Here is a 24449-nt window from a genome sequence, read left to right on the forward strand (position 1 = left end):
AGGTATGAAGGAGGTGGTAGCTTTACTTTTCAGTGTCCAGACTTGTTAAAGTTTGAATTAAAATGTGTGCTGAACTGTACTTACCTCTTGTGACACTAAAGAGAATCCTAGTCAACCTTATTGTGAAAATAATGTTCTAAGAAACTATACTACAGCACTAGATGCAAATGATGAGCCTTATGAATGTTCACATAGAAGGCATGTTTTGTGCAATAATTAGAACAGTTCGTTTGGTATACAGATTTCTTCTCCCAAACCCTGTACAACAACATCACAATGATGCAGAGAAAAACAGGCAGAAGTGATTATGAGTTAGTGATTCATTTTCTTTCAAACAGCATGTTAGAATAAATGTCAGTAAACTTTTTCTTCAAGGGCCAGACATTATTTTAGACTTGCAAGATGTACAACTCTGCAGTTGTGGAAAGTAACTGCATATAAAATAGAAATTAATGGATATGGTTTTGTTTAAAAAGACTTTACACAACAGAGGGCCAGCCAATTGTTGACTTCCTTTGTTAAAGAATTTCAATGTTAGTGGCATGAATGACAGGAACCAGATACATTTATGATAAATCTATCATATTTACCTTGTTTCAAAAAATGCTTCTTACTCTAGAAGTATCCATATTTCTGTAACTAAAGACAATGACTTAAAATATTGACAATTTTGCCATGCAAATCAAAACAGACATCTGGCTTTACAATAATTTTGAACTAAAAATAATCCTTGTATTTATTGTTTTTTTACACAGCAAATTCAGGTGACACAGTAAGTCCATAATTTCCCACAAAATTTATAAACTTAACAATGGAGTATCTTAAGTCTTATAAATCCTCTGAATCATTCACAGCTGTGCACTCTATGGACCCTACTCCACAGCAGCTGAGAAGAATCTTAACTTAAAAGCACCAAGTCTTCAGGCATCTCTACAGATCTCTGTTTTTCATTCTCTATGACATGCAGTACGACTGCTGATGCAGCAAATACCAGTTCACCTTAAGCTTCAATGGATAAGGAAAAGCATTTGGGAAACCAATATTATTAACATTATTAAGTCTGAAAGCAATTCTACCTCTTTACTGAATGACTTTTCCTTCTGTCAACTTTAAACTTAAATGAATAAAAATTGAGTTTTGAACATAATTTTTTCAGGTTAATCTAATACTTTAGGACATTTGTATTTGCTTTATAAGTCTTAAGGAAAACAAAAGGGTAATCTCTAATCTAGACTATTTTGGAATCTTTTATTAAATTTAGAATTTTACAGAAAAGTAATATGATCCATTTGTCCAAACAGTATGGCTTTTAAAAAATTCTCTTCATGTATGTAAATGAATAAAGCTTATTTCCAATAGATACTTCCTGTGTTTTCATCTGCTAAAGAAGGGTTCAAAGGGTATTTTTAGGGTCTTGCCAACATCAGCCCTATGTACCCATAAATTATTGGAGTCACTAAATGGACAATAAAAACTGGTTGAGGCTGCTGCTGAATGCTTCAAAAGGAATCTGATACACACAGATTTCATTGTCATATTCAATTCAACTGAAGTCTTTCTTAAAACTGTACTCCTGATAGGCTGAAGACAGAGTAATGGAGTTAGTTCCTTATGCCCAAAATACATGGATCTGTTGTACAAAGGCTTCATTCTCTGCCGGTCGTCAGTAACTTGAGGGCTTTCTGTAGATTCTGAACGGCAGTGCTTACATCTTCATATTGCAAAGCACTGCCGGCATATTTGCAGTACTTCTGAGCTCTCGCAAAGTCCTCAGGGGTGAGGCGGATATCGCCTGGAAAAAGAGGAGAATTAACATATTTATAAACATATACTAAATACTCTGTTGTGTTAGGTAAATCCTAATAGTCAAGATTAAAGAAAATATTTAAAGTTAGTAAAAACAGAGTTTTTTCAATTCCATACACATTTTGATATTTTCTTCAATGTTTTATTACTAATATAAGCTATAATATATGAAGACATAGTAATTCATATGAGTAAGATTTTCCTTCAAGAAGCAATAAACCACTTTTCATATTTCAGAAAATTAATTGGAATAGAAAATTACATGCATGGAAACAAGAATAGTGGCTTGATGTTTATGTCAGAGTCACAGAGCCTGTCTCTTGATGGAACAAAACACACAGACTAAACCATTCAACCCTCATTTGAGCTGGAATATAAATATAGCCTTCATGATAAAAAGATGAGTAACAAACTTTTTGTAAAAAATTACGTTACTTAACTTTTATGAGCTTAAAAATATTTGTTTTGTGCCACCTATGTAAGAAATTTTGAAGGCTTACCAACATTCTTTATTATTAAAATATACAAATAAACCTGTAAAAATCATTACAAATTGTCTAAAATTCACTACTATAAAGTTTTCCAGTTACATGTATGAGTAGTATGTACCCAACTAAATAATTTGGGTACAAAAACATGTAATAGCATTTCATTTAATCTCAGATATGAATGCACTTGCAAATGCATTTTTAAAGATTAAATCGAAAACTGACATTGTATCCTGTCATCTTGTCCTTTGAAATAATCACTGTTTTCTTTGGAAATGTTTATAAGGACTCCAGGGACTAGTGACCAGAAGGCTGGAAGCACAGAATATAATGAACAGATGACATGTTTCAATTCTGTTGATAAAGCTGCCCTCACAAATAGAATGAAATTGCTCAGCTACTTTTAATTTTGCCATATATAAAAACAAGTAGTAAACCGATATTAGCGAGGGTGAAGACTTCAAAGTAGGTATCAAATCCAGGTGAGCTAATACTAAATTCCAGCCCACATTACACTGTAGGATTTTCAAAGATCACTGAAACATTATATTCTCAGCAATATAGCTCAGTGCCAGGTACTACCTGTAGGTGCTAAATAAATTTACTGACTGAACATGAAAATGCTGTCTGCCTGTACTGTACAACAGTCTCATATTTTAAAATAAGTGTATATAGAATCAAACATAATTAAATTATATATAAGATAATATGTATAGTATATGTATATTTATGGAACAATAACTCAGGAAGGACACTGTAAATCTTCAAATATTTGTTGAATTAATATTACTAAGAAGACTATAATTTGGCCCCTATTGTAAATCAGATTTTATGTTACAATTTTAACAGAAATTATTTTAATTTCTTTGAATTTTGCTTAAAAAGCAATACAAATCAACAACTAGCACAAACAATTGTTAAGAGACAAAAACAGTTTCTACAACTTTATTTTAGTGGAGATTTCTTATTTATTAAACTTAAAAATGCTTCTGCTCAATATTTTCTCTTGTAAAATACCCATCAGAATCTTTAACGGGTTTTGAGAACACATCAAGAGGCTCTGCTTACTTAGACATATACACTGTGTAGGGGAGAGAGACATATTTGAAAATCAAGTTTACCTAACACTGCTTGCTTGCGCTTTAATACTCTATCCTCCTATCTCAGAGCAACCTTTTAAATACACAAGGTGTCCAGAATTTACTGGATTTGCTAGACAAAAGCCCTAATGCTCAGACTAATTGTATTTTTTTTTTGACAGGCAGAGTAGACAGTGAGAGAGAGAGAAGCAGAGAGAGAAAGGTCTTCCTTTGCCATTGGTTCACCCCCCAATGGCCGCTGCGGCCGGCACACCACGCTGATCTGAAGCCAGGAGCCAAGTGCTTCTCCTGGTCTCCCATGGGGTGCAGGGCCCAAGGACATGGGCCATCCTCCACTGCACTCCTGGGCCACACAGAGAGCGGGACAGAATCTGGCACCCCAACTGGGACTAGAACCCAGGGTGCTGGCGCTGCAGGCAGAGGATTAGCCTATTGAGCCGCGGCACCGGCCCAGACTAATTGTATTTTTACAACATTAGCTTTAGCACTGTCTTACTGACATACATATCACTTATTTATAAGATAAAATGTATATCAAGGCAAGAACTCTGTTATTATTTTAGTCTTTATAAACTTACTCACCAATGATAAAACTATCTTAAAATATTGCATTTTTCATGACATATTACAATATCTAAAAAAGGTCAATGAAAGTTTTTCAACAGAAAAATATAATTAGATGTATAATATACAGAGCTTATAGAAATGAACAATTATATTAAATAACTTAATAGCCAATTTATAGATATAAATGTAAAATGTAATAGATGTACAGAGACATTAGATTCATTTATTTTTATTTATTTATTTAGTTTTGACAGGCAGAGTTAGAAAGTGAGAGAGAGAGAGAGAGAGAGGTCTTCCTTTTTCTGTTGGTTCACCCTCCAAGTGGCCGGCGCGGCCGGTGCGTTGCAGCCAGTGCACTGCTCCGACCCGAAGCCAGCAGCCAGGTGCTTCCTCCTGGTGTCCCATGCGGGTGCAGGGCCCAAGGACCTGGGTCATCCTCCACTGCACTCCCGGGCCACAGCAGAGAGCTGGACTGGAAGAGGAGTAACCAGGACAGAATCCGGTGCCCTGACCGGGACTAGAACCCAGGGTGCTGGCGCCACAGGCGGAGGATTAGCCTAGTGAGTAGCGGTGCCGGCCTAGATTTATTTTTAACAATTAGGAATATATAGAGAATTAAAAAGTCCTGTCAAATAGTTATTATATTTTATAACACATCAGGCTTTCTTTCATTTTGAAAATACAATATATAAAACAACTGAATTATGACTTTTGAAAACTTTGTTTGAGACAGAAGGGAGGTGGGAAGGAAGGTGACAGGGAGAGACAGACACACAGACAGCACTCCTGTTGCAGGCTCTCTCCCTAAATTCCCTACCACAGTGCTTGGTGGTCAGCTGAAGCTAGAAACCAGGAACTCAATCTAGGTCTCCCACGTGGGTGGCAGAAACCAAACCATCTGAGCCGCCAATGTTGCCTCCCATGGATTATGCTAGCAGGAAGCTGCAGTCAGGAGCAGGACCGAGTGTTGCACAGCCAGGCACTCCAATATGGAATGACCGGCATCTTAACCCTTAAGCCAAACTCCTGTCCCATCCACCAATGTGTTTTCTGAGAGAGTTTTTACTTCAATATTTAGTAAGTGAGAAGTGGCTTTCTTACTGAGGGATAAACATCCTGTAGAAATTTTTAGTAATTAATCACTTTCAATTAATGATTTAATAAATGATTGGGTTCAGAATTCTAAGTTGATATTTACTTTCTAGTAACACCAAGAGGGAGGGAGAGAGGGAGAGGGAGAGGGAGAGGAAAGGAAGTGAAGGAAGGAGGTAAGAGGAAGGTAGAGAAAGAGGGGCAGGAGAGGGTGAAGCCAGAGAGCAAATAGTTCCACTGCCTTAGAACTCTCTGTTCCATCTATTCATCCCTTTCTGACTCCTAACCCCTTCTGAAAACCACTGGTCTACTCATTGTCTCTGTTGGTTTGCTCTTTTCAAAACATCAAAGAGTTGGAATCTTATTCTATGTAGCCTTCTCAGATTGGCTTTATTTAAAAAATAAAGATTTATTTATTTATGAAGGAAGACTTACAGAGAGAAGGAGAGATGTGCCATCTGCTGGTTCACTCCCCAAATGGCTGCAATGGCCTTGGCTGAACCAGGCTGAAGCCAGGAATCAGGAGCTTCACCCACCCAGGTCTCCCAAATGGTTGCAAGGGCTCAAGGAATTGGACCAATCTTCCACTGCTTTACCAGCCCATTGGCAGGAACTCAATCGGACTTGAACCAGCACCCATATGGATTGCCAGCATCATTGGCAGTGGCTTAACCTGCTATGCCACAATACCAGCCCCTGCAGTATTTCTAGGAAACTTTGTTCTAGCACTTGTCTAGATTTATTTACTTATTTGAAAAATCACAGTTACAGAGAGAGGGAGAGACAGAGACAGACAGAAATCTTTCATCAGCTGGTCCACTCCCCAGATGGCCACTACAGCCAGACCTGGGCCAGGCTGGCGCTGGAAAATAGGAGTTTCATCCGGTCTCCCACGTGAGTAGCAGGGGCTCAAGTACTTTGGCTATCTTCCGCTGCTTTCCCAGACTATCAGCAGAGAGCTGGATGGGAAGTGGAGCATCTGGGACTTGAACCAGTGCCCATTTGGGATGCTGGAACTGCAAGCGGTGGCTTTACCTGCTATGACACAACACAGCCCCATTTACTTATTTTTTAAAAGATATTTATTTGAGAGGCAGAGAGAGAGAGGCAGACTAATAAAGAAAGAACTTCCATCCACTGATTTACTCCCACACTGCCTGGACCACATGAAGCTAGGAGCCAGGAACTCAATCTAGATCTCTCATGTGGGTAGTAACAACCTGCTACCTCTAGGATGTGCATTAGAAAGAAGCTGGGTTCTGGAGCAGAGCCAGTACTCAGATCCAGGTACTATGGTATGGAATACAGGCATCCTTACCAGCGGCTTAACCACTAGGCCAAATGCCTGAAGGAATTTACTGATATATATGCAATCCCTTATTGGCCAAAATAAAAATTGTGCAGCAAAGCACATGACTGTATTTTGATTCTATTATAAGTGCTACTTTTGAGACTTTTCAATTATTGCTAAAACACAGACATATAATTGATTTTTGCATATTGACTTTATAGAATGTGGCCTTGCTAAATCTATTTAGAAGTTCCTTTGAAGACTCTTTGGGATTTTTTTATGTAGACAGTTGCATTATCTGACTGGACATGGTATTCTTTCTTCCTTTATAACCTACATACATTTTATATCTTTTACTTACCTTATAAGCATAATAAACATAATAAGGTTTAAATAGCCATGGTGAGTACAAGCATCCTTGCCTTATTCTCAGTGTTAGGGGTGAAGTATTTCATTTTTTACCATTAAACAACTTTAGTTGTAGGTTAGTTACATATGCCTTTTATCAGGTTAAGAAAGTTTCCTTTTTTTTTTCTAGTATTCTGAGCAACTAGTTTATCATAAATTTTGTCAAATGCTGTTGATTTGTTAAGATGATCTTTTCTTTAGTGATGGTATTCTTTTCCCTAAGCTTATTGATATGAGGAGATACTAATTAATCTTCAAATCTTAGACCAACCTTGCTTTCCAAGGTAATGATATTGTTGGATTCCATTTGCCAATAATTTGACAGTCTGTCTTAGGAAGGGTATTTGTGTGAATTAGTTTTCTTGTAAATGGTAATCTGGTTTTGATTAGGGTAATATTAGCTTCCTAAATGAAGTGTCAGGTATACTTTCCTCCTGTGTTTTCTTGAAGACTTCTTGTAGAATTGGTAGTATTTCTTCCTTAAGTGTTTTTTCCTTTATTAAATTTTTTAATTTATATAAATGGAACAAATTTCATGTATCTTATACATACAGTGTTAACAGCAAAATGACACTTCCCACCCCAACCTTCCTCCCACCCTAACCTCCCTCCCTCCCCACCTCTGTTCCTTCTACTTCCTTTCTTGTTTTTAATTTTTGCAATAATACATTTTTTCTTTCTTTGAGAACAAGTTTTATCATCAATTGAAGAAGCACCTAAGGAATCAGCAATGGTGTTAGGCCCCTAGACTTACCAAACACTTATGAGACATGAGAATATCCTCTACTTAACACACTAAAAATAAAGTAAATCTTTTTTTTTTAAAGAATTATTTTACTTATTTGAAAGAGTTACAGTGAGAAGTAGAGCCAGAGAGAGAAGTCTTCCTTTCCATTGGTTAACTCCCAAAATGACTGCAACTGCCAGAGCTGAGCTGATCTGAAGCCAGGAGCCATGAGCTTCTTCTGGGTCTCCCATGCAGGTGCAGGGGCCCAAGGATGTGGGCCATCTTCTACTGCTTTCCCAGGACATTGCAGAGAGCTGGATTGGAAGTGGAACAGCCAGGACTTGAACCAGTGCCCATATGGGATGCCAGCACTGCAGGTGGTGGGTTTACTAGTTATGCCACAGTGCCAGCCCCTGAAAATTTCCTCATCCAGTATTCTGTGATGGGCACTTGGGTTGATTCCATGTCTTTGCTATTATGAATTGAGCTGCGATAAACATGGAGGTACAGTTATTTCATAAGCTGTTTTCATTTCTCTTGGGTAGATTCCCAGGAGTGGGATATTTGGGCCATACGGTAGGTCTATATTCAGACTTCTGAGGAATCTCTGTACTCTCTTCCATAGTTGCTTTACCAATTTACATTCCCACTAATAGCGGATTCAGGTACCTTTTCCCCACATTTGTATTTAGACAAGTCAGTGTATAGACATAGTATGTAATACTTTGTATACACAGACAATGCCATGGCTGATAAAGAACTTCTAAGATCACTCCCATTCACAGTAGCTACAAAAATATATCAAATATCTTGAAATAAATTTATCCAAGGATGTCAAAGATCTCTACAATGAGAATTACAAAACATTTCAAAAAGGAGGAGATTGCTTTGGTAGTATGGACATTTTGATGATATTGATTCTTCCAATCCAGGAACATGGACGATTTTTCCATTTTTTTCTATCTTCCATTCCTTTTAAAAAGTCAGAGTACAGACAATGTGGTGGATTAGGGTACCTTTTTCCCAGCATTTATTATTTGTTGATTTCTTTATGAAAGCCATTCTAATGGGGGTGAGGTGAAATCTCATTGTGGTTTTGATTGGCATTTCCCTGCCAGTTAGTGATCCTGAGCATTTTTCATGTATCTGTTAGCCATTTGAATTTCCTCTCTTGAAAAGGTCCCGTATAACTCATTTGCCAATTTCTTTTTTTTTTTTTTTTTTTTACAGGCAGAGTGGATAGTGAGAGAGAAGAGACAGGGAGAAAGGTCTTCCTTTGCCGTTGGTTCACCCTCCAATGGCCGCCGCGGCCAGCGCGCTGCGGCTGGTGCACCGCGCTGATCCGATGGCAAGAGCCAGGTACTTATCCTGGTCTCCCATGGGGTGCAGGGCCCAAGCACTTGGGCCATCCTCCACTGCACTCCCTGGCCACAGCAGAGAGCTGGCCTGGAAGAGGGGCAACAGGGACAGAAACCGGCACCCCGACCGGGACTAGAACCTGGTGTGCTGGCGCCGCTAGGCGAAGGATTAGCCTAGTGAGCCGCGGCGCCGGCCAGTCATTTGCCAATTTCTTAATTGGGTTGTTTGTTTTCTTGTTGTTGAGTTTCTTGATATCTTATATATTCTGTTTATTAATCCTTCATCAGTTATATAGTTTGCAAATAATTTCCCCCATTCTGCCAGTTGCCTCTTCACTTTGCTGAGTGTTTCTTTTGCAGTACAAAAACATCTCAATTTGATGTAATCTCACTTGTCAATTTTGGCTTTGATTGCTTGTGCCTCTGGGGTCTTTTCCAAGAACTCTTTGTGCCAATGTCTGCAGGATTTCCCCATGTTTTCTAATAATTTGATGGTATTGAGTTGTAGATTTAGGTATTCAATCCATTTTCAGTGAATTTTTGTGTAAGGTGGAAGGTAGGGGGTCTTGCTTCATATTTTCACATGTGGAAATCCAGTTTTCCCAGCAATATTTGTTGAAGAGACTGTCCTTGTTCCAGGAGTTGATTTTAGCTTGTTCATCAAAGATAAGTTGGTTGTAGATGCTTGGGTTGATTTCTGCTGTTTCTATTCTATTCCACTGGTCTATCTGTGTGTTTTTGTACCAGTACCAGCTTGTTCTGATTATAACTGCCCTGTATTATGTCTTGAAACTGGAATTGAGATTCCTCCAGCTTTATTTTTGTTGTATAAGATTGCTTTAGCTATTTGGGGTCTCCTGTGTTTCCATAAGAATCTCAGAATCATTTTTTTCCTATATCTTCTAAGAATGTACTTGATATTTTCATTGGTATATCACATTGAATCTGTGTATTGCTTTGGTCGTATGGACATTTTGATGATATCGATTCTTCCAATCAATGAACATGGAAGATTTTTCCATTTTTTTATATCTTCTTCTATTCCTTCTCTAGGCTGGACAAGTGCCAATAAATTCTTTCAATTTCTGTTTGTTATGGAAGGTCTTTATTTCACCTTCAATCATAAATGAAAACTTTGCAGGGTAGAGTATTAGGGGTTGACAGTTTTTTTCTTTAAAGACTTTGACTATATCTCGCCATTCCCTTCAAGATTGCAGGATTTCTGATGAAAAGTCAGCTGTGAGAAATTGGCAAGCCTCTGAAAGTTATTTGGCATTTTTCTCATGCCCATTTTAGAATCTTTTCTTTATGTTTTATTGTGGAGAGTTTGACTACAACATGTCGTGGGAAAGATCTTTTTCTAGTGATGTCTTAGGGGTTCTATGTGCTTTGAACACTCCTTTCTTTCTCCAATTGGGGAAGTTTTGTGTAATTATTTCACTAAATAGGCTTTTATTTCCTTCTCTCTTTCCACTTCAGGCACTCCTAAGACACATATGTTTGGTCGTTTGATAGTATCCCATAAGTCTCCAACACTGTTTTTAAGTTTTCTATTTTCTTCTTCTTCTTTTTTTTTTGTCTGATTGTAAGATTTCCAAAGATTTGTCTTCTAGTTTGGATATTCTTTCTTCTGCTTCATCAAGTCTGCTGTTAAGACTTTCCATTGTATTTAGTACTTGATCCATTGAATTCTTCATTTCTAAGATTTCATTTTGATTTCTCTTTATATTCTCATTTTTCTGGGAAAAATTTTCAATCATGTTCTGTATAGTTTTCTTTAGTTCATAGACTTGCTTTTAATTTTTTTGAGTAATCCTATGATTAATTTTCTAAATTCCATTTTTGGCATTTCCTAGATCTCTTCATCTTCATGTTCTAATATTGAAATTTTGTTGTGTTCCTCTTGGGGACTTATTGTGACTTTCTCATTTTTGTTTGAATTTTGGTTCTTATTTTTCAAATTGATTTATATTTTTTTTTCTTCTGTTACCTATTTATTTTTTGGGATTTATTTCTATGCTTCTGTGGCTTCTTGGCATGTTTGCCCTTTCAGTAAATACTAGGTAGGTATGGCCTGGGGGCTCAGGTCAATGCTCTACGGCAGGGCGAGTTTCCAGGGTAAGGATTCCAGCTAAGCCCTGCAGTTTTTCATGTAGCCACCTACTAGGACCCAAGGTCTCAGCACCTAAAGTTCCCCCAGAAGCTGCCAGCATGGGTGCCCCCTGCCTCTAGTAGTTGCCTAGCCACTTCCCAGGGGATCTCTGAGACAGTGGGGCCTGCGGGCTTTACCCTCTGTTTCTAGCTCTGGATCTCAAGCTAAGTCACTGGCTTAATGCCTGCTTGCTGCTGCCGCCAGTGCTGTGTTCAGGTGCCCCATCTCTGTGGGCTGTTATGTGTGTGCCCACAGACTACCCTAGTTGGAATTCTGATTTAAAATGGTGTCCACCCTTTTTGGGCCGGGTTGTGGATTTTGTTTTGGAGACACTGGTTTAAATTGGCTGCCTCTCTCCACTTGCACTTGGACCTCAGGCTGCTGCCAGTAACCTCTGGCTCCCCAGAGTTCTCGACTGGACTTGTGACCCATGGATTGCAGCCATCTGTCTTGCTCCTTCGCCTTTGTCTTAAAAATGCCACCAGCTCCGGCTGTCCACAGCTTTGGTTTCTGAGCTCTTTGGGTGAGCACCTTTACCATGCTGGTTCAAGCTGGTTCCCCTCCTTCTGTGGGGTTTCCTGGGTGGTTTTCTTTCCTAATCTCTGTTGAATATATACCTCCTGCTCTTCTTGCTGTTTCTTCTTAGGCATGAGAATTGTGGAGCTTCCTAATCTGCCATTATTTCCAGACTGGCTTCTTTCACCTAATAATACGCATTGTTTCCTTTATGTCTTTTCATGGCTTGATATCTCATTTCTTTTTAAGGCTGAATAATATACAATCATATCCATTCATCTACTCAAATACATTCTGGTTGCTTCCAGCTCTTTGCAGTTTTGAAGGAAAGCTGCTACAAAAATTCATGTAAATTTTTTTTTCCTTTGTGAATATACCTTTTAATTCTCTTTTGGGAAATACCAAGGAGCTGACTACAAGATTGTATGATAACAGAATATGTTTAGTTTGACAAGCAACTGCCAAACTGTCTTTCACAGTTGCTGTACCACTTTGTATACCTACCAGTAATGAATGAAATCCTTGCCAGCACTTGATATTGTCAACACTCTGGATTTAGGCCATTTTAATATGTATCTAGTCTTACAACACTGTTGCTTTAATTTGCATTTCCTTGATAATAACACGATGTGGAGCATCTTTTCATGTGCTTAGTTATCATATATGTAGGTTCTTTGGTAAAGTGTCTATTAACATTATTTACCCACTTTATATCAGGGCATCTGTGCTCTTTTGTTGTGTTTGGAAGTTTTCTGTGTATACTTACTACAGTCCTTTATTAGCTATGACTTTTGTATTGTTTTCTTCCACGCTGAGGCCTATCACATTTCATTCTCTTGACTATGTATTTCACAGAGCAGAAAATTTTAATTTTAATGAAAACCAGTTTGTTCTTTGTTTCATGGACCCCTTCCTTGGTACTGCATCTAAAAATATACTAGTAAACTCAAAATTTTCTCCCACACTTTTAAGTCTTTTATTGTTTTGCATTTTATATTTAGATGCACAATCCATTTTGAGTTAAATTTTGAGAAGGGTATAAGGTCTGCATCTAGACTTTATCTTTTTAACTTGTGGATATTCTGTGACTCCACTATTTTTTATTGAAGAAAGTATTCTTTCTCCATTGCATGGCCTTTGTTTATTTATCAAAGATTAGTTGACAACAGTTATGGGAATCTGTGGGGAGCAACCGGACTAGACTGAGTTACTGGAATTAAGACTTATTCTATGCATCTGCTCTCCCACAATATGGCGCTGGGAGAGAAGTAAACAGCTTCCGCACAGCTGCCTCCAGTTCAACTAATAAACTGTAGGACTTGCTCCTGATTGGAGGAGAGCAGCGTACTCGGCGTGTGGGCAGCCGAGTTAGGATTGGCAGAGGAGGACTATAAAGGAGGAGAGAGACGGCATGCACCAGGAACATCTATGGGGAACATCTAAGGGAACCCGTGCAGCCCCCGAGAAAGCCGGCCGGCGGTGTGCCGCTCCCCTGCGGAAGTGGGGAATGTGGCCAGGGGGAACTGCCCTTCCACGGAGGTGGAAGGGATAGTAGCCAACCCGGGAAGAACCAGCAGCAAACCCGGGGAGGGTCGAGCAGACGAGAGAACAGCGCAGGGTCCTGTGTCGTTCCTCCACGAAGAGGGGGAGCGACAGGAATCTACTTCTGGGATCTCTATTCTATCCCACAGATCTATTTGTCTACTCATTAGTCAATACCAGTGTCTTGATTACTGTTGCTTTATAGTATGTCTTGAAGTACTGTACTGTCAGTCTTCCAACTTCATTCTCTTTAAATATTGTGTTGAATATTCTTTTTCTCACTTTGTAATTTTACATAAAATTTAGAATCAGTTTATTGACATAAACAAAATAACTCACTAGGATCTTGATCAAATTGCACTGACTCAATAGGTTAAGTAGGGAAGAACTAACATCTTGGCAATGAATCTTCCAATCCAGGAAAATGAATTATCTGCTCATTTATTTACTTGTTCTTTTATTTTTTCAATACATGGGTTTTGTAAGTATTTTGGGAGACATAAACCTGAGTTCATTTTCTGGGGTATAAATGTAATGGTATTGTTTTGTATTACTGTGCTTGTATAAAAACAAATTGTTATTGGATTTTAAATTTCAAATTCCACTTTTTTTCTGTGCTAGAAGGCAAATGACTTTTGCATGTTAATTCTGTATCCTACAACCCTTCTATAATCACTTATTAGTTCTCATTTTTCTGTTACTGCAAATTCTTTCAGATTTTCTACACTGACAATCATGTTATCTGTGAACCAAGATATTTTTATTTCTTCTTTCCAATCTATATTCATTTTCTTCCCTTTGCTTGTCTTATGTGTTAGCAGGGACTTCCAGTATGATGTTGACAAGACACAGTGAAAGGGGTATCATTGCTTTATTACTGGCTATAGTGGGAGTTTCAAGTTTTTTACCATTAAGTTTGATAGCTGCAGTTCTTTTTTTTTTCTTTTTGTAGCTATTTGTTGATATATTAAGTTGAGGATAGTCCCTCATATTCCTAGTTTATGGAGAGTTTTCATGATGAACTGGCTTCATTTTTTTTTTTTTTTTTGGTGGGTGGGTGGGCAGTTAGCCTAGTGGTTAACACATTAGTTAAGATGCCCACATCTGGGGACAGGTTAAGTCACTGCATGTGATGACGCCATTTGGAACCCCAGCTACTTCCCTTCTGATGTGACTGCCTACTATTGTGCCTAGAAAAGCAGAGGAAGATGGCTCAAGTAGCTGGGCCCCTGCCACTCATGTGGGGGCCCCAAATGGATTTCCTTCTCCTGACTTTGGCCTGGCCTAGCCCTGGCTATCATGGCCACTTGGGTAATGAGCCAGTGGATGAACAACCTCTGTCTCTCGCTCTCTCTCTGTTAAGTCTGCCTTTCAAATAAACAAATATATTTTAGGAAAGAAAAATATTCCTGTGTCCCACATCAGAATACCTGGGTTTGTGCCCCAGTTCTGGTTCCTAATTCAGATTTCCTATTAATGGAGACTCTGGAAGGCAGCAGTGAAAGCTCAAGTAGTTGGGCTCCTGACAGCCATGTGTGAGATATGGATTGAGTTCCAGGTGGTTGGCTTCTATCCATCCTGGCCCTGATAGCTGTGGGCTTTTGGGGAATGAAGCAGCTGATGGGAGCTGTCTCTTGTCACTATACTGCTCAAATAAGTAAAGTAAAAATAAATAAACAAACTAAAAAATCCTTTTGGCATCTACTGATATGACCATGTGATTATTCTTCTTTAGCCTATTAAAGGGATAGTTTATTTTTCAAATGCTGAATCTGTCATACCTGGAAAAAGTCCCACTTGGCCATGGTATATCTTTTTCTTAAACATTGTGGACTTACCTTGCTAGTATTTTTGAGGATTTTTGTGTAGAGATACTGGTTTGTAGTTTTCTTTCCTTGTAATGTCTTTAATTTTGGTATCAAGGTAATACTGGGTTCAGAGAATGAGCTAGAAAGCATTCCCTTTACATCTATCTTCTAAACAAGATGGAACTGTGGGCACAGAATTGTTCAAAGGATATTCTTTATTTTTAGTGCCCATGGGATCTATAGCAGACCACTCTTTCATCTGTGATATTCATAATTTGTTTCCACTCACTTAGCCTTACTTGTTAGAGGCTGATGAATTTTACTGATTTTGAATTTTATTATCATTTCAAAGAAGCTACATTTGAGTTTATTCTTTTTTTTTTACTTAGCTATTTTCCATTTCATTGATTTCTTCTTTAATTTTTATTATCTGTTCTGCTTACCAGCTTACTCTGGATTTAATTTGTTATCCATTCTAGTTTCCTAAGGTAGAAGCCTAGGTGATTGATTTATATATGTTTTCTAATATGTGCAATCCCTCTAATCACTACATTTACTGTATTCCTCAAATTCTGGAAGTCTGGTGTTTTCATTCAAGTATTTTTAAATTTGTCTTGAGATGTTTTCTATATAAGTATGCTGTTTAACCTACTAGTATTTGGGGACTTTCGAGCTATCTTCTCTTCTTGAATTCTAGTTTAATTCCAGTGTAGTCTGATAGCACACATTGTGTAATATTTTTTTTTAAACTAGTTTAAAGGTTTGTCTTATGGTCTCAAATTTGGTATATCCAAAACTACTATTTTAAGTTTGTGCATTTACACACTTACAAACACAAACACATTAGACAATACAGTTTTGCCTTAAATGGCTTTTTTTTGTGCATGTCTGAATAGGGCTGCAGTACATAAAATGTTCTGCAAATTCTTTTAAGAGAATATTTGCTTAGTTTATTTATTTGAAAGAGTGACAGAGAAAGAGGAAGAGACAGAGATCTTCTGTCCACTGGTTTGTTTCCCAAATGGATGCAATGGAAAGGCCTTGGCAGTGCCAAAGCTAGGAGCCGGAACTCCAACTGAGTCTCCCATGTGGGTGGCAGGACCTAAAGTACTTGGACAATCATCTGCTGCTTCCCAGGGACATTAGCAGGGAAACAGAAAAGAATTAGAACAGTGGGGACCTGAACTGGCTCTCCAACAGGAATGCCAGTGAAACAGGTAGTGGCTTAACTTGCTTATCAGCTCTTCACTGGTCTTCTGACATGACAGTGATCATATGCTCTTCAATATGTGCACAGTACTACTCAGGACTGTGTACTCATTAAACTGACATTTAAGACTGCTTTCTACTTTAAACATAAACAATACAAAAATAAATATCTTTGTAAATACATTGTATCCATGCTTAAGCATTTTTTTTCATATTTAAAATTTATTTTCCTTTTATTTGAAAGAAGAGATAAGGGGGAGGATAGGGGAGATATATAGATTTAGATGGATATGTAGAGAGATCTTCCCTCTGCTGGCTCAATGCCCAAATGCCCACAGCAACCATTGGTGGGCCAGGCAGAAGTCAGGAACTTAGTCTGGGTGTCCCACACCTGTGACAGGGACTCTAGTACTTGATCTATCATCTGCTACCTCCCAGGGTGCTATCTGCAGGAAGCTGAGTTAGAAACAGAGTAGTGAGTCCTCAGGCTGGACTGGAAACAGAGTAGCCAGTTGTGTACTCCTTTCATATAGGATGTTGGGCATCCCAAGTAGTAACTTAATAACTGTGCCACATGTCTGCCCCATCTAAGTATTTCTTTAAGATACATTACTAAAGTGGAATAGCCAGGTCAAAAGGCATAAGCATTTGCAATTTTGATAGTGACATAGTACTAAAAAAAATTAAAGCTTTACCAATTTTTATTTCCACCAACAAGATTAAGAGTCATTTTAAAAAAAAAAGTCATTCTCCATATTCTAGCTAATAAAATTGTTTTTTATATCTAATGACATGAAATCAAATTTACTTTAGTTCTCAATTACCCTGATTATTAGTAAGGTGCTGGGCTTTTTTCATATATTCATTGAACAACTGCATTACTTACTTAAATTCTTGTGCATTTTTTTCTACCAAGTTTTACCATTTCATACTTAATTGCTCTTTACTAGATGTTACTTCCTTATTTAAATACCAAATATCTCCCTCTCATTTATGGTTGCATTTTAATAACATGATACAGAAGGGAGGCTCTGTGGTTTATGGAATTTTTAGATAACCTAATAATTTAGTGTAGGCGAGGGGCGGAGCCAAGATGGCAGAATAGTGAGGATGCGCACCGATAGTCCGGGAAAAGATAGTTTAATAAAAGTGAAGTTACTGTACCCTCAGGAAAAGGCTCAGGAAAAAATTGCAGAGGAAACTCTTCCGGATCTAGTGGATGTGACACAGAGGACCTACGGGGAGAGCAAGGTCGCCTACCGTGTGGAAGTCGAGCTGCGGGAGCCAAGCTGCAGAAGCCGAGCCGCAGAGTCTGCGGGCCAGCGCTGGAAGGGGAGGTGAGACAAAAACCTTGCTAACCCGAGACATTGGCGGGGAAAGGCAGAAAGAGCCTACAGGGAACGAGGCCTGAAGCCCCACTGGGGAAAGTTCACCAGGCTGACTGGAGGAGAGAAAAAAATGAATAAATAAGGGGAACTGGCACGGACATTAGCCTCTCTCTCCACTCACCTTACAAAGCCGAGCAAGACAAAGAGCAGGCGCCATTTTATGTATGTAAAGTGGTGCCCGCCATTAGCCAAGCAGAAAAACCTGACTCTGGTGGGGAGAAATAACAGGAGGTTAAGACCTAGTGAAAGTGTGGAGAAAATGAACTGAGACTGTAAAATCTGAGGTGGGGTGAGGGAACTCACCGAGTACACAAACTCAGTAACGTGGGCAACCTGGTGAGAGACTGCAGAGAAATTTGAGACCACACTGAGGGCTGCATAAACCCTTTGTGTGGTCCCAAGGGGTAGAGCAGACGAATACCCACAGGGGCCAGATTTCAAACATCAACTACCCTCAATTCCACTCAGCTGTGTGGAATTACTTCCCAACTGAGTCAAAAAAAATTAAAAATAAAAAAAAGAGAGATCGAGCAAGCGAAAGAACAATCTGGTGAGCCACCATTGGCACACCCTTAACCCTGAAGAACCAAACAGAGCTCTTTGGCCACACCCATCACAGCCTCTAAGGATCCATCAAAAGCAGACAGTCCACTTAATCTAGAGTCATAGTATAACGAGAAAAAACACCACAGCGAAGAAACCAAAGAATATCTCCAATATGCCAAACAACAAACGCAGAAACTGAGGTAACGAGAACAAAGAAGACACTATGACGCCCCCAAATGAAAAAGACACCCCAATTCAAGATTATGAAGATGATGAGATAGAAGAAAGGCAAGAAGCGGATCTCAAAAAATTGATAGGAACATTAAGAAGTTCTCAAAAACAAATTCTTGAACTATTGAAATCCTTGATGGACAAGATAGAAAATCTCTCTCACGAAAATGAAATATTAAGGAGGAATCAAAATGAAATGAAACAACTAGAACATGAAACTGTGACAGTGATGAGAAATCATAATGAAATGAAGAATTCAATAGATCAAATGACAAACACATTAGAGAGCCTTAAAAACAGAATGGGTGAAGCAGAAGAGAGAATATCGGACTTAGAAGACAGAGAACAGGAAAATATACAGTCAAAAAAAGGAAAGAAGAGGAAATTAGAAATTAAAAAATATTGTTGGGAATCTACAGGATACTATTAAAAAACCCAACATATTTGGGTTCTAGGAGTTCCTGAAGGCATGGAGAGGGAGAAAGGATTAGAAGGCCTTTTTAGTGAGATACTAGCAGAAAATTTTCCAGGATTGGAGAAGGACAGAGACATCCTAGTACAGGAAGCTCATAGAACCCCTAATAAACATGACCAAAAGAGATCCTCACCATGACACGTTGTAATTAAACTCACCGCAGTGAAACATAAAGAAAAGATCCTAAAATGTGCAAGAGAGAAACGTCAGATTACTCTCAGAGGATCTCCAATTAGACTCACAGCAGACTTCTCATCAGAAACCCTACAAGCTAGGAGGGAATGGCGAGATATAGCCCAGGTACTAAGAAAAACTGCCAGCCCAGAATATTATATCCTGCAAAGCTCTCATTTGTGAATGAAGGTGAAATAAAGACCTTTCACAGCAAACAGAAATTGAAAGAATTTGTCGCGACTAGTCCAGCCCTGCAAAAGATGCTTAAAGACGTGTTACACACAGAAACACAGAAACATGGTCATCAATATGAAAAAAGGTAAACGAAGGAAACCTCACAGCAAAAGATCACTGGAAGTTCAAAACATACATTAGAAAATACCTTTGGCAAATGGCAGGGCAAAGTTACTACTTATCAATAGTCACATTGAACGTTAATGGCCTGAACTGTCCAGTTAATAGACACAGACTGGCTGAATGGGTTAAGGTACAAAACCCATCTATTTGCTGCTTACAAGAAACACATCTTTCCAACAAAGATCCATACAGACTGAAAGTGAAAGGCTGGAAAAAGATATACCATGCCAACAGAAATGAAAAAAGAGCGGGTGTAGCCATCTTAATATCAGACAACATAAACTTTACCACAAAAACTGTTAGGAGAGACAGACGGGCACTATATAATGATTAAGGGGTGAATTCAACAGGAAGATATAACGATTATCAATGTATATAACCCTAATTACAGGGCACCGGTTTATTTAAAAGATTTGTTAAGGGACTTAAAGGGAGACATAGACCCCAATACAATAGTATTGGGGACTTCAATACTCCACTCTCAGAAATAGATAGATCAACAGGACAGAAGATCAACAAGGATACAGTAGATTTAAACAACACTATAGCCCAAATGGATCTAACAGATATATACAGAACTTTTCATCCTACACATAAAGCATTTACATTCTTCTCAGCAGTACATGGAACCTTCTCTAGGATTGACCACATACTAGGCCATAAAGCAAGTCACAGCAAGTTCAAAAGAAGTAGAATCATACCATGCAGCTTCTCAGACCATAAAGGAATGAAGTTGGAAATTAGCAACTCAGGAATCCCTAGAGCATATGCAAACACATGGAGATTGAACAACATGCTCCTGAATGAACACTGGGTCACAGAAGAAATTAAAAGAGAAATCAAAAATTTTCGGGAAGTAAATGAGGATAACAGCACAACATATCAAAACTTATGGGATACAGCAAAAGCAGTGTTAAGAGGAAAGTTTATATCAATAGGTACCTACATCAAGAAATGGGAAAGGCACCAAATAGATGAGCTTTCAATGCATCTCAAGGATCTAGAAAATCTGCAGCAAACCAGACCCAAATCTAGTAGGAGAAGAGAAATAATTAAAATCAGAGAAGAAATCAACAGGATTGAATACAAAAAAAATTACAAAAAATCAGCCAAACGAGGAGCTGGTTTTTTGAAAAAATAAACAAAATTGACACCCCATTGGCCCAACTAACTAAAAAAAGAGAAGACCCAAATCAATAAAATCAGAGATGAAAAAGGAAACGTAACAACAGACACCACAGAAATAAAAAGAATCATCAGAAATTACTACAAGGACTTGTATGGCAGCAAACAGGGAAACCTATCAGAAATGAATAGATTCCTGGACACATGCAACCTACCTAAATTGAACCAGGAAGACATAGAAAACATAAACAGAACCATAACTGAGACAGAAACTGAAACAGTAATAAAGGCCCTCCCAACAAAGAAAAGCCCAGGACCAGATGGATTCACTGCTGAATTCTACCAGACATTTAAAAAAGAACTAACTCCAATTCTTCTCAAAGTATTCAGAATAATCGAAAAAGAGAGAATCCTCCCAAATTCTTTCTATGAAGCCAGCATCACCTTAATTCCTAAGCCAGAAAAAGATGCAGCATTGAAAGAGAATTACAGACCAATATCCCTGATGAACATAGATACAAAAATCCTCAATAAAATTCTGCCCAATAGAATGCAACAACACATCAGAAAGATCATCCACCCAGACCAAGTGGGATTTATCCCTGGTATGCAGGGATGGTTCAATGTGGGCAAAACAATCAATGTGATACACCACATTAACAGACTGCAGAAGAAAAATCATATGATTATCTCAATAGATGCAGAGAAAGCATTTGATAAAATACAACACCCTTTCATCATGAAAACTCTAAGCAAACTGGGTATGGAAGGAACATTCCTCAATACAATCAAAGCAATTTATGAAAAACCCACAGCCAACATCCTATTAAATGGGGAAAAGTTGGAAGCATTTCCACTGAGATCTGGTACCAGACAGGGATGCCCACTCTCACCACTGCTATTCAATATAGTTCTGGAAGTTCTAGCCAGAGCTATTAGGCAAGAAAAAGAAATTAAATGGATACAAATTGGGAAGGAAGAACTCAAACTATCCCTCTTTGCAGATGATATGATTCTTTATTTAGGGGACCCAAAGAACTCTACTAAGAGACTATTGGAACTCATAGAAGAATTTGGCACAGTAGCAGGAAATAAAATCAATGCACAAAAATCAATAGCCTTTGTACACACAGGCAATGCCACAGCTGAGGAAGAACTCCTAAGATCAATCCCATTCACAATAGCTACAAAAACAATCAAATACCTTGGAATAAACTTAACCAAGGACGTTACAGATCTCTACGATGAAAATTACAAAACCTTAAAGAAAGAAATAGAAGTGGATACCAAAACATGGAAAAATCTTCCATGCTCATGGATTGGAAGAATCAATATCATCAAAATGTCCATTCTCCCAAAAGAAATTTATACATTCAATGCAATACCAATCAAGATACCGAAGACCTTCTTCTCAGATCTGGAAAAAATGATGCTGAAATTCATATGGAGACACAGGAGACCTTGAATAGCTAAAGCAATCTTGTACAACAAAAACAAAGCCGGAGGCATCACAATACCAGATTTCAGGACATACTACAGGGCAGTTGTAATCAAAACAGCATGGTACTGGTACAGAAACAGATGGATAGACCAATGGAACAGAATTGAAACACCAGAAATCAATCCAAACATCTACAGCCAACTTATATTTGATCAAGCATTCAAAAACCAATCCCTGCAGTAAGGACAGTCTATTCAATAAATGGTGCTGGGAAAATTGGATTTCCACGTGCAGAATCATGAAGCAAGACCCCTACCTTTCACATTACACAAAAATTCACTCAACATGGATTAAAGACTTAAATCTACGACCCGACACCATCAAATTATTAAAGAGCATTGGAGAAATCCTGCAAGATATAGGTACTGGCATAGACTTCCTAGAAAAGACCCCAGAAGCACAGGCAGTCAAAGCCAAAATTAACATTTGGGATTGCATCAGACTGAGAAGTTTCTGTACTGCAAAAGATACAGTCAGGAAAGTGAAGAGGCAACCAACAGAATGGGAAAATATATTTGCAAACTATGCAACTGATAAAGGGTTGATAACCAGAATCTACAAAGAGATCAAGAAACTCCACAACATCAAAACAAACAACCCACTGAAGAGATGGGCCAAGGACCTCAACAGACATTTTTCAAAAGAGGAAATCCAAATGGCCAACAGACACATGAAAAAATGTTCAAGGTCATTAGCAATCAGGGAAATGCAAATCAAAACCACAATGAGGTTTCACCTCACCCCAGTTAGAATGGCTCACATTCAGAAATCTACCAACAATAGATGCTGGAGAGGATGTGGGGAAAAAGGGACACTAACACACTGTTGGTGGGAATGCAAACTGGTTAATCCACTATGGAAGGCAGTCTGGAGATTCCTCAGAAACCTGAATATAACCCTACCATACAACCCAGCCATACCACACCTTGGAATTTACCCAAAGGAAATGAAATTGGTCAAAGAAAAAAGGTGTCTGAACCTTAATGTTTATTGCAGCTCAATTCACAATAGCTCAGACCTGGAACCAACCCAAATGCCCATCAACAGTAGAATGGATAAAGAAATTATGGGACATGTACTCTATAGAATACTATACAGCAGTCAAACACAATGAAATCCGGTCATTTGCAACAAGATGGAGGAGTCTGGAAAACATTATGCTGATTGAATTAAGCCAGTCCCAAAAAGACAAATATCATATGTTCTCCCTGATCGGTGACAACTAATTGAGCACCAAAGGGGAAACCTGTTGAAGTGAAATGGACACTATGAGAAACAGTGACTTGATCAGCTCTTGTCCTGACTGTTGATGTACAATGTAATACTTTATCCATTTTAGTATTTTTTCTTTGTTTTGTTCTAGTGCTATTGGTTGAACTCTGTAATTAACACACAATTATTCTTAGGTGTTCAAATTTTAACTGAAAAGTGATCCCTGTTAGGAATTTGGAAAACATTACGGTGAGTGAAATAAGCCAGTCCCAAAGGGACAAATATCATATGTTCTCCCTGATCGGTGAACTAACCGAGCACCAAAAAGGAAACCTGTTAAAGTGAAATGAACACTATGAGAAATGGTGACTTGATCAGCCCTTGCCCTGACTGTTGACGAACAACTTAATACATTATCCCTCTTAGTATTTTTTTTTGTTTGTTCTACTTAATACTTTTGGTTGAATACTGTAATCAATACACAGTTATTCTTAAGTGTTGAAGCCTAACTGAACAGTAATTGCTGTTAAATATAATAGTGGGAATTAGAGAGGGAAGAGATGTGCAATCTGGGACATGCTCAAGCTGACTTGGCCCAAACGGTAGAGTTAGAAACATACCACGGGACTCCAATTCAATCCAATCAGGTGGCATGTACCAATGCCATCTCACTAGTCCCAGTGATCAATTTCTGTTCACAATTGATCATAATGATAGGACTAAGAGTCAAAGGGATCACATAAACAAGACTAGTGTCTGCAAATACTAGCTGATAGAATCAAAAAGGGAGAGAACGATCCAACATGGGGAGCGAGATACACAGCATACTCATAGAATGGCAGATGTCCTAAACAGCACTCTGGCCTCAGAATCAGCCCTTAAGGCATGCGGATCCGGCTGAAAAGCCCATGAAAGTATTTCAGGCATGGAAAGCCAAGACACTGTGGCAAAAACAAAACAAAACAAAACAAAACAAAACAAAACAAAACAACAAAACCTAAATGAAGGATCTCCTCCAGTGAGATCCCAGTGGAAAGAACAGGTCATCAATGAAGGAGGTACCTTTCTCTGAAGGGAGGAGAAAACTTCCACTCTGACTACGACCTTGTATAAATATGATCAGAGTCGGTGAACTCAAAAGGCTTCCATAGCCTTGGCAACTCATGACAGGAGCCTAGGGAGATTACTGATGTCATAAACAAGAGTGTCAATCTGTTAAGTCAACAACAGGAGTCACTGTGCACTTACTCCTCATGTGGGATCTCTGTCCTTAATGTGCTGTACATTGTGTGTTTAATGCTATAACTAGTACTCAAACAGTATTTTTCACTTTGTGTTTCTATGTGGGTGCAAACTGTTGAAATCTTTACTTAATA

General features: G+C 38.5%; 1 protein-coding gene across 3 annotated transcripts in view; it reads right to left on the reverse strand.

Moving 5' to 3' along the window:
- Window positions 1–710: 710 nt before the first annotated feature.
- VTA1 (vesicle trafficking 1) overlaps window positions 711–24449 on the reverse strand; it is a 105000-nt gene continuing 81261 nt past the window's right edge. For all 3 annotated transcript variants that reach the window (XM_051854265.2, XM_070073492.1, XM_002714850.5), the window contains one exon: window positions 711–1792. In XM_051854265.2, coding sequence (XP_051710225.2) covers window positions 1647–1792 — 146 coding nt within the window. In that variant the 3' untranslated portion in view covers window positions 711–1646. The remainder of the gene's footprint in view (window positions 1793–24449) is intronic.

Source organism: Oryctolagus cuniculus, chromosome 5, assembly GCF_964237555.1.
Source record: "Oryctolagus cuniculus chromosome 5, mOryCun1.1, whole genome shotgun sequence".
NCBI classification, from domain to species: domain Eukaryota; kingdom Metazoa; phylum Chordata; class Mammalia; order Lagomorpha; family Leporidae; genus Oryctolagus; species Oryctolagus cuniculus.